The sequence below is a fragment of the Falco peregrinus genome, chromosome 14 (assembly GCF_023634155.1).
Source record: "Falco peregrinus isolate bFalPer1 chromosome 14, bFalPer1.pri, whole genome shotgun sequence".
NCBI lineage: Eukaryota > Metazoa > Chordata > Aves > Falconiformes > Falconidae > Falco > Falco peregrinus.
The window spans coordinates 6,744,523-6,761,897 of record NC_073734.1 but is presented as its reverse complement, the minus strand read 5'-3'; the positions used below and the strand labels follow the sequence as shown (position 1 = coordinate 6,761,897).

At 38.7% G+C, this 17,375-nt stretch overlaps 1 protein-coding gene across 1 annotated transcript in view; it reads right to left on the bottom strand.

Moving 5' to 3' along the window:
• The window catches only part of MLYCD (malonyl-CoA decarboxylase), a 98,862-nt gene that overhangs the window by 61,068 nt on the left and 20,419 nt on the right, over positions 1 to 17,375 (bottom strand). The window contains exons 5-6 of the mRNA XM_005234788.4: positions 13,990 to 15,634; positions 8,013 to 11,655 (exon numbers count right to left, since the gene is read on the bottom strand). Of these exons, the coding sequence (XP_005234845.2) occupies positions 15,101 to 15,634 (534 nt within the window). The 3' untranslated portion in view covers positions 8,013 to 11,655; positions 13,990 to 15,100. The remainder of the gene's footprint in view (positions 1 to 8,012; positions 11,656 to 13,989; positions 15,635 to 17,375) is intronic.

Sequence of the window (17,375 nt, the reverse complement as noted above, 5' to 3'; positions counted from 1 at the left end):
GGATTTGTCTGATATAATTTGATACAATGTTGATACAATCTGTAGTCCTAATTCATCAGGGTACACCAGTAATTAAGTGAAAGAAATGGGACCGCTCTGGCTTAAGACTCGGCACACGCATATGTAGCTTGTTGCACTGAAGTTAATAAAATGAAGTCTGAAAGACCCCTTGACTGTGTATTCTCACCTAGGCCTTTTTCAAGGGGTTGTTTGGGAAATATCCAGTGTTGAATTATTGATCATATAAATAAACAGAGATGGAGAGAACTGACATACTTCCAAAGCGAAAACAAAGAGTGGAAAGGAAGAAAACGGTAAAGTATGGAAAAGGTGAGGTATGAAGCACAGACATTACATATATTAAAGGTTATTCATGTTATTCTATGGACAGAATAACAACATTATGCCTTCTGGCTCATGCTAACACTTTGGTTAAATCCCTTAAGTAGATTAGAAAGAATTACAGACGCTACCAAATGAAAAAAATACAAACAGGTAGTGTGCATGTTTTAGCATATATAGCTAGCTACAAAGAACCGTCATGGTACAGAAATAAGACTGATTTGGGTTCATGAGGGGGAAGTTAGTAAGAAAAATGAAGGTTTGGAATTTTAAGCTTTATGTGTTCCCTTCTGATGGTTTCCCTGCTCAGCTGCTCCCCTTCCCTTTGGACAAATTTCAAGGTAAATTCATTCTCTTATAAAACAGTAACCCCAAGCCACTTAAGGATGGATTGTAAAAGCAATCTTCATGCTGCTTTATTTCTTATCTTCATGTATCTTAATGCGTTTTTTACACATATTGAGTTATATCCTGGCCAGGATAAGCTGGAAAAGTCCCACTGAATCAAAAAGGTAGTGCTAATTCCTCTAAAGGTTCCTCTGATCTTCTCTCTATAGCTGTTATTTTTACAAACTAAACATATTACATTCTTCCACACTTTATTCATGAGAAAGGCTTCAAAATTCAACCCAGATCACTCCTATAATAATCTGCAAGAAACATACAAAACCTGAACATGTACTCATGTCCTCTCCAGAATATTAGAGATGCAGATGGGTTTACCATAAAGCATTAAATGTTTTTTTTGTTAGCATTCAAAAGATATGTTTTGTTGGTGCCTCCAGACATTTTTCATTTTCCACTTCAAGCAGTATTTATCAGACCTCCTCATGCTTGCCTAATTGGATTGTTTGCCCATTCAAAATGCACAGCAACATTCTACTCAGAGAACAATACATCCAGGCAAAACAACACCTTGTTTAAAAATATATAAGTACATTTCTCGTTTGAGCACAGAAAAAAACAACATTTCAGATTCCTCAGGAAAAACTTCAGGACATCAGAAGATCCAGGGCAGACTGATACTGACCCAGCAGAAGTGAGACCTGTGGTAGGTTTCACTTTAATCCAGTTTTCTCCTACAATCACCTTTTGCGTACTGTCCTTCGTTGATAACTTTGTTCTTATTTTCAAATGTTCCTAAGACCTCTTTGCCACATCCTGAAGCTTCTGTACTCTCCAAGAAGCAGAAAAACACCTGAAGCCCAAGGCACCAAACACAACTCAAAACACACAAACCACAGTCTTGTTATTCAGGGGGGTACACGCATCCCATAAAACTGATTAAATATAGTCAATAATTTTCCAGAAGATGACACTGCATTACTATTACACAGAAAAGATTTACTGTCTGAAGTCTTGTATAAAACAATTACTAAAGGTCGGTGTAAGAGTAGCAATGCACTATTTTACAGTGCACAGCAAAAAAAAACGCATGTAAGAGAGAATCGTAAAGACTACCGTAGAGACTGCAAATTCTACAACAACCTATAGGCACCTTTTGAGGATTTCAACTAAGCCAGCCTCTTTGAGATCTGGGGTAGAGCCATACAGAACTAACTGCAGGGGAAAGATGAGCGGAGAACAAATGGGAATGTCTGGATGTGGAGGCACCAGAAGGAGCACACAGCAGGGCTCAGAACAGCCTGAGTTCTCAGGTTAGCAGCTCATCGGGGCTCCGAAGGGGTTAAAATAAAGGTACGTTCAAAACCTGCACATGGCCGCCAGTCTAAGCAGACCCCAGGAGACATGAAGAGGATTTGATGGTAACTTCACAAACATTTAAAATAATAACAATTTAAAAAATTAAAAATAACTAAATAAAATATTCTTGTTTGTAATGATAATAATAATAAAAAAGAATAAGAATAAGAATAAGAATAAGAATAAGAATAAGAATAAGAATAAGAATAAGAATAAGAATAAGAATAAGAATTAGAATAATTCATCTGCTGTATTCTGGGTGTTTGTTATAGTGCTGATACAATTTTGCAACAATATTTCTTACAGAAATTATGAAAGATCTGGATCAAGACTTCAATCTTGATTACGACTGTTTTCTGATTTACTTGGATTTGTTATTCTCCAGATTTTTTCTTCTCAAAATATCTTGATGCCTCTTATGGTTAGAACATGCATGACCACTCTAGGATAGTCTGTCACTCACAGAACAAGCTTATGAAATTTGCTTGCTGTGTGCAGACATACCCTAGTGAGAGGAGGTAAATATCATTTTTCCTCTCTTTTTTCTCCTTAAAAAGGGCAGTTCCCTGGAAGTTTGCAGTAATACACCATAGTTTAATGTGAAGAGCTCAGCTGAGACTGTAATACAAGTGTCAGTCATTTGACTGGCAGCATGTGAGGAAGAATTATTTTTTTCTTCCTCACACCAATGAAATTCTGATGACAAATTCATGCTTATGCTGTGAGACTCTAGTAGTCAGTCCTCAAAACCAAAACATTTTGAGGACAAATGTTGACTCCTCCTATAAAAAAAAACTAACAGAATCTAAACTGGAGATACATCCCTGTAAACCCCCATAATTTTTCAGGCTATTTTTTTCATGCAAGGATTAGCATTACTCACCAGTTAACAAAAGCACAAAACTCTTGTGGATTATCTGAGAAAGAAGATATCTCTTCAAAAGTAAATTGGGGTGGCGGTTTTTTTGTTCATTCATTTGGTTGGGTTTTTTTTAAGAGTATCTATTAGAATTCTGGATTTTTGAGAACTGGGATTCACCAAAAACATTTAAGAAGTAAACATCTGCCCCAAAAGCATGGCTCTGGCACTGAAGCATAGTTGCGAAAAAGGTCCCTTTGGCAGTGACTCCTGAGGGCTTTTGGACCCTACTTCATGTCCTGGCTGCCCAGTCCGTGAGATGATGCTGGATCTAGAAATCAAGCCAGGCTTTCCTGACATCTGTTCAGATGCTCCTAAAAGTGAACGGATCTGTACATGTGTGAGTACCTAAGCCATGTGTTGGAATTCCTCAGCGTGTGAGGACCTGGATGAATACAGACTTCAGAAATCCAGGTGGTCAGTCAGCTGGAGGGGAGCAGCAAGGACTCGGGGCCAAAGGGCAATACAGCTGCACCACGAAGAATCAATCAGGCGAGTCAAACTTGAATTCAACGCCACAGACATGACGCTCAGCTTAATTTCAAAAGGGTCCTAGTAGGCACTGACCATCTCCTCTGCTGTATGTGAAGTCAGGATTTGATCCACAGGGTCAGGATTTTCAGAGGACAATAATAAGGGCTTGTTCACACAACCTTTCCCTGTTCCAGCTGGTTATTATCCCAACTCCCTACCTGCATGCTGGTGACCTCTTGCTGGAGGCTGGTACCCCTTCTGACATGCCATCTCAGAGATGTTTTTCTCACACTGAACTGGGTTGGCTCAAATAGTTTAAATGCCAACAAGGCATTTCAGAGCCCTGAAATGTTTGCGAATATTCCTCGCAGCCAGTGAGCTGGAAGGTCTTAAGGGGAAGTAGCTACCTGAAGCGCTGAGGAGCAATGTGGTAGATAGCACCTCGAGGAAGGCGAGCGGGCAGGCAAGGTGTTAGGGAATGTGGCATCCAGCTCCCATCAAGCTTCATTAAGGTTTAAGGTAACATTTTTAGGCTCAGTTGAAAATCTTATTCTAAGATGGCATTCCAGTGTTTCCATTTTCAGTTTTACTGCTCCTCTCTATGATCCTGAGAGTATGTGAGAAGCAACATACAAATAGGAATAATAGTAATTAATCGCTCTGTTAAAATAAGTGCATAAAATCCAGGCCCTATTGAAATTAATATCAGAGCACTTTCACCAAGGGCAGGACGTCACTTAGTGGATGTACTCTGGCATAAAGCCAGTGGCAGTAGATCAGTGTCAGGGTAGCTACAAATGACTGCTCTGGCAGTGATGGAGCACAGGCACTTTCTATTTTTTAGTTTCCTTATTCCCATTAACACATGCAAATGATGTGCCTTTCTGTGTCTTTTTTGCTTTAGCAACCTCAGTTAATTCCCTGTTAACAGAGATTTTTTCGGTCATCTTCAATAGACGTTTATTTCATCTTGTCTTTCTTTTGAGGTAGAAGGAAGAGAGCGCAATGAGCAGTAATGGAAAGAGATTAAAAATGGCAGAGTAACAAAGCACAAGAATGAATACTGAAGCTACCTTATTCTTACATTAAAAACCTGACCAGAAGTAACAGACTAAAATGTACAGTACGGAAACATTGAACCAGCAGAGATGTTTGTAAACTCTTGAATACCCTTGTCAGGTAAATCTCTACTGTGCTGTATTTGTAGATGCAGCCTTATAACTGTTTCAGAACAATGGCCTTTGCATATGCCACAACTACGTTTTGAACATATTTTTCAGACATATGCCATTCAGTGGTGGTTGTTAAATGCTCCATCCATAAGCCATTATGCTCTTCTATATTGAGGTTTCACTGCAACAGGCAGCTGTTTGACAGAGAATAAACTCCTGGGGACAGCAGCAAATCAAATTAAATATATCTCCACAGAGCTATCATAGGGGGTTGCATGGCTTGACAGGCTGCATCAAGAGCAATAAGCACACAAAAGAAGAGCAAACCTGAGATAAATCAAGACAGACCAAATGAGGAAGCAGACAGACAAATCACTATTGGCTTCATGAAAGTCATTAGGAGTTTCAATGTTGATTTCAAAAGAACCAGTATTTCAGCTGTCTATCTGTGGGCATGAAGTTTTTAATCCTATAAAAGTCAGAGACTACCAAATTATTGTTCTTTTCTCATTCACTTTTATAAGCTCAATTATGGGAAATTATACTCACTGATATGCCAATAAATAAGTTCACTGAGGGAAAAAAAAAAAAGTGGAACATGCTAATAGTTAAGGCATCGTTCACTCTCTTCTCTTTTTTTTTTTTCCTCATATAGAGTTTAGCAGGCTTTAACGAAAGAAAATGGCTTGATTGCTTCAAGAAGACCCAAACCTGTATTCATCTCAAACTCATTAAGATCTTTTCTACGCACAAGACAATATGAGTGTTTTCTTTCCTCCTACTTTTCTATTATGTATGATCAAAACCTATCAAATACATACTGGTAGTATATACACACTCTGCATTAGGGAGGGAGGAGAAACAGCAAGAGAAGTGTCAACGTAGTAAATACATTCCTCTTAATAAATCCGATTACATTAACAATGGCCTAAGTATATAAGTGCACACTTCAGGGAATTGTAAAGTACCCACATGATACCTTTCTTCAGTATATTTTATATCAAAAACCTGCTTTCAATACTCCCTCTCTCAGCCACTTGTTTCAGCCTGAATATACACAAGTCCTCAGAATAATTTTCTTCTGGAAAAGAAACTATAAACCTATGTAGAAGTGAGAACAACCTTGTTCTGTTTTAAAAGCTTTCACTCCTACATCATTCGTTTTGTTAATGCTCTTTCTCACCTAACGCTTCACAGGCTCCTGATCAAACTGTGTAACGAGTCTACAATAGTCTTTTTTGTTTTTACGATTTTTCTGAGTGATCTTATCTTAATCAGATGCATAATTAAAAACAGAGAAAAACACCTGTGGTGCTCTGACTCACAGAATAATTTCTTACAATCATGTATCACCATGGATCTGTCAAGCATCCCTCCACAGGCTGTTTGGGAAAAGTTAGGATGGAAACAGTGGACAGACGTCCCTAATTAGGCTAGCCCAGTATTATTTTAAAAATACTGTACATTCATTTGCCTGTGTCCAAGCTGGATTAGTCCATTCAGCTTGAAAGCTCCTGTGCAACGCTTACACCGCCATAACTGCTGGTAAAAATTTCCAGCAAAGAGAAAAGCCCTAGGTGTTTCTTTCAGAACCAGTTATGAAGAATAGGTATCATTTTGCTCAAGTGTATATTGTTGCTTTTTCACAGAGATGCTTTAGCACCTTCCAACCAGCCCAGTGCTCTGGTGATGAACCTGGGAGATCACCTTGTTCCTGTGAAAGGCAGACAAAGCTGTCCTGATTTAAACCTCTGAAAATCTTTGCTTGGACAGGCTCAGAGGGAAAACAATCAGACAGCTAAATTCTCTGAAGCATTTAGCTGTACACAGCATGCTCCATTGCTTGGGATTGCAGGGTCTGAGCCAGAACTTCCCCTACAGCTGTGTCCCTGGCACCCAGAGCAGGGTGCAGCACAGGGCACTTAGGATGCGGGCAAACTGTCTCCTGCGACATCAGATCAGCTGCTGGTCGCCAAAAGGGAAAGGGAGGGGGGCCAGACCAAAGCAAAGCAGGAAGGGGAGCAAGTGGTGCTGTAAGGGGGTCAATGGGTGGCTGAGAAGCAGAGATCTGATATCCACCCACAGAGCTGAATTCTGCTGGAGTCTCTCCCCATATTTTCTCTAAGATGCTGAAGAGCTAGCCCCAGGCCAGGCCAGGCTTTCACAGGCACAGTGGAGTTTCTTGTCCATTCTTTTTGAGCATCAAGCAAAAAACAGGTGAGTCCCCATTCAAAAAGTTGCCAAGCAGCATAGTCAACCAACCGAAACTCCATTCGCACAGGTCATGGGCTACAAAAGTACTTGCTACAATCAAGTTGCAGTCACCTCATGCCGGGCTCTCAGAATTAGTGGGACACTTCTGTCAGGCACAGCTCGGTAGCAGTTACCCTGCTCCTGCTGCAGCAGAGCTAACAATCCCATGCAGCACCACAGTGACACGCATCTCATGACAAAATCTGCAACTGTCATGTTAAAGAAAGGCTTGAGTAGTATGCCATAAATAAAACACAGAGCTTCAGATTTTGAGTACAAGATCAAAGATCTATGGTGTAATACGTATTTCAAACACAGAACTATCTGAAGTTTGGTTAGAACTCAAAAGAATTATTCAAAAACACAGTTAAAACTTTATCCTTTCCCTAAAGCCATCCCCCTAACTTTAACATAACTCATAATGAGACCTTTACTTGCAGCAAATACAGGAACTTTCAAGGCCATCTTTTCAGGAGAATACTCTTTTAAAAAACCACAACAACATTTATTTAAGAAATTGAAGCAAACATATCTTAAATACTTCAATTGCATTTTAAATACCATTCTGGAACATGAAATTATTTAAGTATATTCTTAGATACAGACTGTAATAATGATTTTTTCACAATTTAAAGTTCTTGCATCGTTTCCTTTTTTTTGTAATTAAGCAGAAACAACTTAGGTTATTTTAATTCTCAATTTTTCCTTTTCTCCACCACTCCCCCCAACACTCCTGAATTCCAGCTCTGGTTAAGATTCAGTAAATGATTCCAGCCTAATCCCCAGTAATTGAGTTCAGGAGTTGTCTGGTTTAAAAATCACATTTAGGGAAAAATTTGCATATTTGTTTCAGCAAAGGAGTTACCTTAATTTTCCTTTGTACTTCCCATTCTTTAAAAAAGGGTCTATTAGTTTAAACAATTAGAGTAAAAACTTCTTTTGACTGCCATTTCTTAAAAATGGAAGCAAAGTGTCTTTTATTTCCTCACGATACTACTGACCCAGTTCCTGCCTAGTTATCTCTTTCAGCTACTAGTTGCAGGTGCTGCCTTTCAGGGATTGCAATTGTTCATTCTACCCACAGTTAAGAGATGATAGAAAGGAAGGTATTGATAAATATGATACATAATACAAAAATGCAATACAACCTTCTGTTTTTCAGTAGGTGAGCTATTGCAGTGAGGTAACGTGTCCTGCAGGGAGTTACTGCATCTCCAGAATAGCCACATGGAAAATGAATGCAACTCCTTTAAAATAACATAAAAATCTGTATTTGCACATGTTCATTATAGCCTTTGCAGCACATATAAAGTTTGAGTTTGCATTTATCACTGGGACAAAATGATCAATACAACCCAAATCCCCCATTTTTTTTCAGAAAACAAATCTCTTCAACAATGCTAGCACTTAAACCAGATCAGCAGATTCCAGCATTTAGCAAACCAAATTAAAATGGAATTTCTGAGCTTCTCTTTAAGCAGCCTACATAGACAGCAAGCATCTGGAGATGATACCAGACTTTAACACTTGTTGATAACGAGAGAAAAGGTGGCTAAAATGCCAGAAGCTGTTCTTCCAGCCCTGCACCACTGAGGGAATTAAGAGAACCTCAGGAAAGTGGCCCAAGCTATCTCCAGGAATAGCAGCTAATGAGCAGGCTGGTATTGAATCCAAAGAAGCCGACGAACCGTGACAACTTTAGCAGGGCTTGACATGTATTTTGTGAACTACCCTCTAACTGCAAGGCCTATCAGGTGGGTAATGGCTTCCAGGCATTGCCATAATAAACCACTGTTGAAAACAGTGACTGGAAGACAGAAGCCCATGTTAAACTGTCCTCGGGCTTTCAGCTGCAATCTGAGTGTAAGGTTTTAATAACTTATCCAGCATGTCAGATTACATATTGCTGTATCTCAGCATTCTCCAAGTACTTATCAGTCCTGGTACAGATTTATTTTAAGAGGAATGAGTATGCATTCATTTATTAGATATAATGTGGCAACAAGTGATTATTTTTTTTCCGAACAGTTTCAGGTATCCTCAATAAAAAAACCCCTTAATTCTGATCCATGAAATGCCTTGAATGTAACCCACTTACACTATGCTTAGTTCCCTAACTATAAGCCTCTAGCTTGGATGTGACACATCAAGGCAACTCAGCTGGCCTTAGTACCCTGTGCACCACGTAGCTGATGCCTTGACGGAAGATTTATGGCAGCTGCATGTGGAAAAATATGTCAACAGACAGTAACTTGAATAAGTGCAGGAACACATCTGAACAGGTCTACAACATAGGACATCCCTTTAGGTCCATTTATGAGTCCTCTTTTGAAGACACGTACTAAATGGTGACAAACATCTATACAACATCCTAGTGGTTACCAGACTTGAGAAACGTGGGGCTTTCACCTCTGAGTGATACTAACACAGCCTTTTTCTTCCGCCTGATCTTTGTTGTGTTTGGAAATGAGTATTTTCGAGGCACCTGCTGTTCTATCAGATTTGTTGAGAAATTCAAATGCTTATGGAAGCAATAAAACACAATAAATGTGATTTCGTACTCCTCATTTTCTAAAGAAAATAATGCTACTGTGTAAATGTGTAAACTGCTCCTGGCATGCTGATCATAACCCTGATCTCTCCCTTCCTAGGGGAGTCTCCTTATCAAGAGGCACACGTTAGAACATGGGTCCTACTTAACTCCATGCATGTACAAAGACAGGCCCTACTCCCGTGACAAGAAAAACTGTGTAAGCTGATCATAAGAGAAGCATAATTGACAAAGTAGCATCATTTCTATTGATTTGCTTTCAAAAGTGGGATGCAGCTGTGAAACTGTGATGCTTTTGTATGCTACACCTAACAGCACCGCAGCTGCCCTACTGCTTCCTGAAGAAGTGAGCCACTGAAACCAGCCACCACTTTTTCTTTCTAGACACACGGTAACAGAAACTGTCCTGAGAAAGTCAGGGATGCAAAAGCCTACTGGCAAAACCTGTGCTTTTAACTAGGCAATCACATTACTTCATCCTGAGGGCATTTCTAGCAGGAGGTGCTGTCAGGTGTGTTTCTATGAGGAACGAATGGCACTAACTTAGGAATATTTTGTTTGTTACCAACTGCACTGCATAGGGCAACTGAGAAAATAAATGATTGTAGAAAACAAAGCAGCCCCTGACCCAACACATGGCACGCCTCCTCCCAATGCTTTAAGGGCTGAAATAAACTCTGACTTAGAAGTCCTACAGTCTATAGTCTCATATAGCAGTCCAGATAGCAGTACAAAATGTGAAGTGTTTACTGCCTCAGTGTTACATCATGACCTACAGCATTACATCAATTCAGCAGTCCTGGTTAAAAACCTGCACTCAAAACCACTGTCCCCTACCCAGAAACTTGCATGTCACCCTGTCTGAATACTAGAAAAAAAAATCAGAACTGTGAAAGCTGCTGAAAAGTAGATGCAAGCCAGTAGCAGAAAATTGTAACTTTACCAAATAATTCTCAGTCTTTACTATGCCTCATTTTAGAACCTAAGAATGGAAGGAGCTATAGATTTTAAGCTATTGCCCTTCTATTAATGCCACTTTTCCACCCCTAAGACATACCTTGGGCGGCTATTCTACAGCTATCAGTACCACTGCTTCTAACAGCATAAGCCTTGGTAACTATAATGATACTTTCAATAACGTAACAGTTGCAAAATAGTTAGCAGCCTCTAAAATTGAGGATGGTAAAGGGAAGGATCTGATGTACAGATCAGATCTGTGCCAGCTTCTGTTGTGATATACCACAGCAGCTTCCACACCCAACAGTTCTGAGCTCACAATGCAGCGTGGCCAGTTTTGTAACAAGACCCACACACAGCTGCAAGACTTCTCAGTCGCAAGCAACAAACCAGTATTTGCTACGAAATGAAATCACCTGAGAAGCCGTTCAGAAGAACTGGCTTTTTATCCACAAAAAGGAAAACTTACTCATGATTTCAGCCTCGGCACTTCAAAGTGAAACATAGTGCAGTATTACATACTCTAAATTAATGTTAAAATAAGTTTTTTGAGACACATTACTACAGTAACAGGAAGCAATGACTTTGAGAACTTTTAGTATTTCAGCTTCTTTAAAAGACAAGCCATTACGCATCTTTAAACGCTACGGGCACGCACCTCAGAAATGGTGTAACAATTTTTACACACTGAGAGGGAGAAAAAGGAACTGGACTTCTCTCTTCTGACCTGCGAAGACTCACTTTGATAGAATAAGATCCCTCTCAAGCGACATTGTTATTGTCCTAGTAAGTAGTACAGATGGTGAATATGCTTTTTTTTTCTCTTCAGCATCGTTCATGCTAAAATCACTCTTTAGTAGCAAGTTGGAAAATCCAAGCACTGCTGGACAGTTAAGAGTCTGTGACCAATGAAAGAAAACTAGTAACACTTAACAGCTGATGACTTTTATGCACAGACTGTCCCACTTTCATCTTCAGATGATCCTTTTGCACTTAAATTTGTGCTGATTCTGGTACAGAACTCACTGTAGGAATTTCTGGCCTCACATTGCTAACTTATCAATGTAACAGATGAAGTGACCTCAGAAAGCAAAACACAACCAATAACCAAAACCATAACAACTGTTGAAAAAGGAAATAACTCTGCAGGTGCTAGGGTTCTGATGGAGAACAGATGTCATATAACAAACGCACCCATCCATAATAGCTCCAGCAAGATGCTGCTACATCTTGGTCCGTAATCTGCTTCTCAGCCCCACGTCTCAAACACCTTAGAACAGCCCCTGTGAATATGAGTAAATTATATTGACTGCCAATGCAGAAGTGACTGGTAATTCAATTTCTAGATCCATGTGGCATATGCATGGGGTGAGGCAGAAGGGGTAGACCTGGTCATGCCATGCCAGCTAAACTACATCAGTTAGCAGCTGAGCAATCAGTCCTGGAACCACAGGGTACAGATCTGAATTTGAGAGAAACTCCTATGGCTGGTGTAACGTGCCTAAATGGCAATATCTATCTTCCTGATTTTAAGATTGGTAGAAATAAAAAAAAAAGGGGGGGGGGGGGGGGGATATGCCTGCTTCTCTTAGGCTGAGGGCAGATCTAAGTATCCGTAGTGCCTGTATTAGATATAAGAAGCCAGAAGTCTACGGAAATAACTGAAGTGTTAACAAAGTATTAGCAGCTTTGCTTTTTCTTCCTTATAAACTACTACCATTTCATGCCACTGAACCAATTCTCATACATTTGTCTGGGGGCCCAAGTAGGAAAAAACTCATTATATTTCAAGACCAGTTGTTAGGAATATAGGATTATGTCCTATTTCCAGATGCAATTAAAGCAGGAGTCTTAGTACTTCTTGAACTATGGGCAGGTGGATGCACTTAATTGCCCTCATAGCTCCTCCTGTTTCAAAATAAAAACATCTTTCAAAATCACTGCATTTTCACAACTCTTTCATTTGAAGTGAGTAACCCAGTTTCCTCAAACTTGAAGAGCTTAACCTAACAGAGTTCTCCTCTGTTCCTCCCAGCCAAGAATGGCTTGTACATATATACAGAAACAGCTAAATTCCACTTTGAAACCTGAATTCTAAAGGAGTTCAGAAAACTTAGAAAACCCCCAGGAGAATGAAGCCATCTTCTGATCACTGTTAAAAACAGAAGTAATGTGTCCTGTGGTAATTTTCACGGGGAAAATTTCTGTACCGATACACTTCAGTGCATGTGTTCACCCTAAGGCTCCAAAAAAACCTGGCTAGCAAAATGCACATGCTACACAGAAAAGAAAAAGCAATGTGTGAATAGTTTCTTCAGTCTCATATTCTGAAGTGTAGAATTACTTTTGAGTAACCTTTTCACACTGGGTGCTAAAAATATTTATGTATGTGTATCTATATACACACACAGTGTACTCCCTAATGTTAACATTCCAGCTCTAAAACTTGCATAACAAACTTCAGAGGGAACTTTAACAGAATTACAATGCCTTAAAAAGGTGGGTTTTGGAATAGAAGTGGCAACCAGGTTCTTAATGTAATAATGCCATGCCAGGAGAAGATGTATTAAACCAAAAGATTATATACATTTGACTCAAGTCATGCAGCTGCCTTCAACCCCCGTCTCTTTTCCAGCCTGAAGTCTCCTCTGGACATGCATTTGTTCAATACCTGTGATCAACTTTCAGCATTTCTTGATGGTGAACCACAGACTTCATTTTTAAAACCTTCCATATGAAGTACTAGAAAGACTATACATACATGTGGTTGTGCAGAATACTTACTGTAACTACCGATCCAAAAGCAAAAACTGACAATTACTCTAAAGTTTTTTCCTCAGGTTGGCCAGGATGGAGTTGCCCATTCAAAAGTCTCTCACTGAAAGTTTCCAATGCTCTGAGCATTTAATCCTTAGTCCTTAGCTCCCCAGTTGAAAATAAAGTGTAATCAAATAATCTTCAGATTTCTTTATACTTCTTTATACTATACACATTTAGCCTACTAACCAGAGAAAGTGCAAAAAAATAAAGCCCAAACCAACTTATATTTTGGCTTATAAATATATGTATCTACCTATTTGGCACCAGACCACCATCACCACAATTCAAGGGGAACTCAACTTTTCTTTAGTGGTTTTGGCAACTGAAAAATTGCTGGACACATCTTGCTTTCAAGAAGATGATCAGATTGGGTTTTTTTAAATCATACCTATCAAAGTCAATAAACTAACTTTAATTGCTGATGTATAAGTGTGTGAGAAAGCTGTTGCATTTTTTAGAACTATTGTTAAAAACATAATGAAGGCAACATGGCATAGAAGAGTTGCCACTGGTAACGTGCCATCACTGCCACTGATGACTACCTACTGTTTAAAAATGTCTTTGCTCTCAAGGAAGTAACAGCCAGTGAATGTACTCTCTCCTTTGACTATCACTGTTGCAAAATCTACCATGAACAGCAGTTAAGACAAGCTTTTCTCTGCTTGGAAGATACGTATAATAAATGCCTGTAACAGGTTACCAGCTTGGAGGATGGGATTTTTTTCTAATAATGAATTTGAAAAAGTGTATCCAATTACACAATTTCATTCTAGGAGTACAACTAATTGGACACTTACAGTTTTCTTCACTTCTGTTTTCACACATGAGCAGGATCTTTATCACATTCAATTCCTCTGCATAATTCTTTTCTTGAAAACAGTACTGGAATTTCACCAGACATGGAATACATCAGAAATTACAAAAAAGCATGAAATTCTGTCAAAATGGTCCTTCTGCTGTGGTGATACTGCTATCAAGCAGGGCTGTTAAGTGAAGAAAGGTACATGCTGAAATACGCAAGACATGATTTATTGAGAAAGTTTATTTTATTGATTTACAGGTCACACCTGCCTCATTATTAAAAAAGCTTTTTATCAAAATATAATATATATATATATATTTTTAGAAACTTCTCAACTGATCCCAAATTATCAGTCTTTCTTATTCCCCTCTCCTTCCCTGCTCATTATATTTTAACAGACAAAGGTGCAAATATAATACTACATACCGGCTGCACTGAGAAATCCTGCTTTTTCAACATCATTAATGCAAGGCTTTTCCATGCTCCAACAAAGTAAGGATTCAAGGAGATTTTTAGTAGGTTTGAAACAGGAAAATACCATGAGGTTTTATTTGAGTTTTTCAGGGTGAAAAGGACAGATATTATTGAAATAAAATCATAGATTACAGTTTTTCAAATACATTTGGCCAAAAATTTACCTTCATTCAGTACTTCTTTCCAGGTACTTTGGTACTGATCTATCTACAGTAGTATTATGACAAAGTGCAGCTCCTTTCAAAGACACAGTTTATATAGGTTTATTACCAACAGAATAATGGTATGACAAGTATTTTCCATTCAAGTCACCACTGAGTTGTAACTGACTGAGATAATTTTACTCACCCTTTAATACACACCTCCAACCCATATGCATGTAACAGTGACTCATCAAATGTGGGTTTTTTTGTGACAAATCACAAATGTCACTTGCAGTGACTCAATCACACCCAAACAAGTTTTGAATACATGGCAATATAAGGAAGACAACCGATAACCTAGGTAACTTTGCATCATACTGTGCTGAGTCAGTTTGTTTGACAAGGGACATTCTCATTTAAATATAGACACTGCAACGTATTACAGCTCTTTACAGGTGAGGAACACTTCTTAGTTTTCCTAATATTTAACTAAAGCTTGCTATTTTGCTGGAATTGAGACACCAAGGAAAGAACCTGCTCTGAGGCTTTAATGTGTTTAGTCCCCAGGTATGCTGCACTATTACTGGCTGTGTCCTCTAAGAAATACCGGTAGTTTACCATCATGCCACAAGAAGCAGCAATGCCCCGAGGGCTTGTGTCCGCCATCCAGTTTATCCGCCACATCACAGAGCCATTCTGAAGATGAAAATTTGCTACTGGGTTAAGAGCATAGCCACGATGTTTCTCTCCGTACAAATACCAGGCACAGAGTCTCATAAGTGGCGAATGGAGCACTTTAACTAATTTTTCTGATCTCACCCACTCATTGTTATTCAAGACTTTCTTTAGTGTTTCAGTAGTAGAGTCTCCCGTGATCTCAGAGATTTCTTGCCCTTCTGATTCTGTAAAAAGTTCATTTCTTTCCAGTTCTTTCGTTTGTGAGGAGAGAAGACCAACAAGCCATTTTGTGAATCCTGGGATAGGTGAAAGAGTAGAAAAAGCTTTTATCTGAGGAAGTTCTTTCTGCAGACAAAAGGAGAGGAAAAAAAATCCTGAGTTTTTTCATGATTGACAACGAGAAGTCTGAGTGAAAGAACAGCTGATACCCTTTACTCGATGTCAAGCGAAGACTAGGGAATCTAAGAACTAACTGATACACACAGACAAAAGAAAAAAAAAAACAAAAAAACCCAAACCAAACCACACCTTACCCTGCCAGTAATAGGTTAGTGACTAGAAAGCATTTGGAACATGAAGAAAATTTTAACGCTGAGTTACAGTCCACACACATAATCTATATAAAAGTACTTACCAACACTAAGTTCTGGTATATCATTTTATAGGCAGAAATAAACAAATATGAGTGCATGCCATAAAGAAGTTATTCTAAGGAATAATTTAAAAAAATAAATAGAAGTTTTCAAAACCTTTTAAATATCAATTATTTTTCATAGGTAACTACCTGTTTTTAAATCATGGGCAGGTTATTATTTCACTCTATTGTAAAGTCAGGAGAGGTACAATTTCTAGATTTTAGTGGAAAGAGTATTTCCTGAAGTTGTGAAAGAGGTTCTTTATACAGGCTACTACTTTTCATGCTATTCCCAAACTATAAAATACATTGATAATATAGCAAGATAAGAAATATATACTTGCAGTAAAAAAATCAATCACACAGTTCAATACTTATTTTAACAAAATAGAACTTATTCTCTACTCCTACTAATTTATGAGTAAAAACTATTAAACTATGTAATCATGTAAAGCAAGACATACATAAGGAAAAAGCAAGACATACATAAGGAAAAAGCAAGACATACATAAGGAAAAAGCAAGACATACATAAGGAAAAAGCAAGACATACATAAGGAAAAAGCAAGACATACATAAGGAAAAAGCAAGACATACATAAGGAAAAAGCAAGACATACATAAGGAAAAAGCAAGACATACATAAGGAAAAAGCAAGACATACATAAGGAAAAAGCAAGACATACATAAGGAAAAAGCAAGACATACATAAGGAAAAAGCAAGACATACATAAGGAAAAAGCAAGACATACATAAGGAAAAAGCAAGACATACATAAGGAAAAAGCAAGACATACATAAGGAAAATCATTTTAATTTTGAGGCACACCACTGTGAACAATAAAGAAGGTTGTTAAACTTACTGTCACTTGGAATTAACAAAAATTACGTCAGTCACCTCTGCTGAAGGAGGGGGGCAAGGAACAGAGGGAAGACAGAGCTGAACTGAAACAACCACAGTGTTGTTTTAATTACTGTTCATGTAGGAAGAAGTGGTAAGAACCAAGACATTTATCAACCTTACAGAAGCATCTTAATGTCAGCAGAAAATTGTCTTTAAATGACTACAAAATGCATTTTTTCTACTTTTGAGTATTACCGAGATAACCATTAAAAAGTCATCATTGCTCAGATGCTACCTTATACTAGCAAATGTTAATGGCATGCATGCTGCTGGGTTGTTTGAATTGCACCTGCGCTGTTGTATCCTCAGGTACCGCTGCGGTCCACAAAACGCTGCCACCTGCATTCTGTTTTGTGGGGATGCAGAAGCCAGGGAACACGGGCATGGCATACCTCCGCTACAGACTCGAGCCAAGCACCAATTCCAATAACTTCAATAACCAGAATAATATTCAGCTAGTTATTTACATCTTTCTTCTTCCCACACAGAGCTTCCCAAATAGCTTAGTGCTGTTCTCCTGGCTTCCAGCACTACGATACACCAGCCAACTC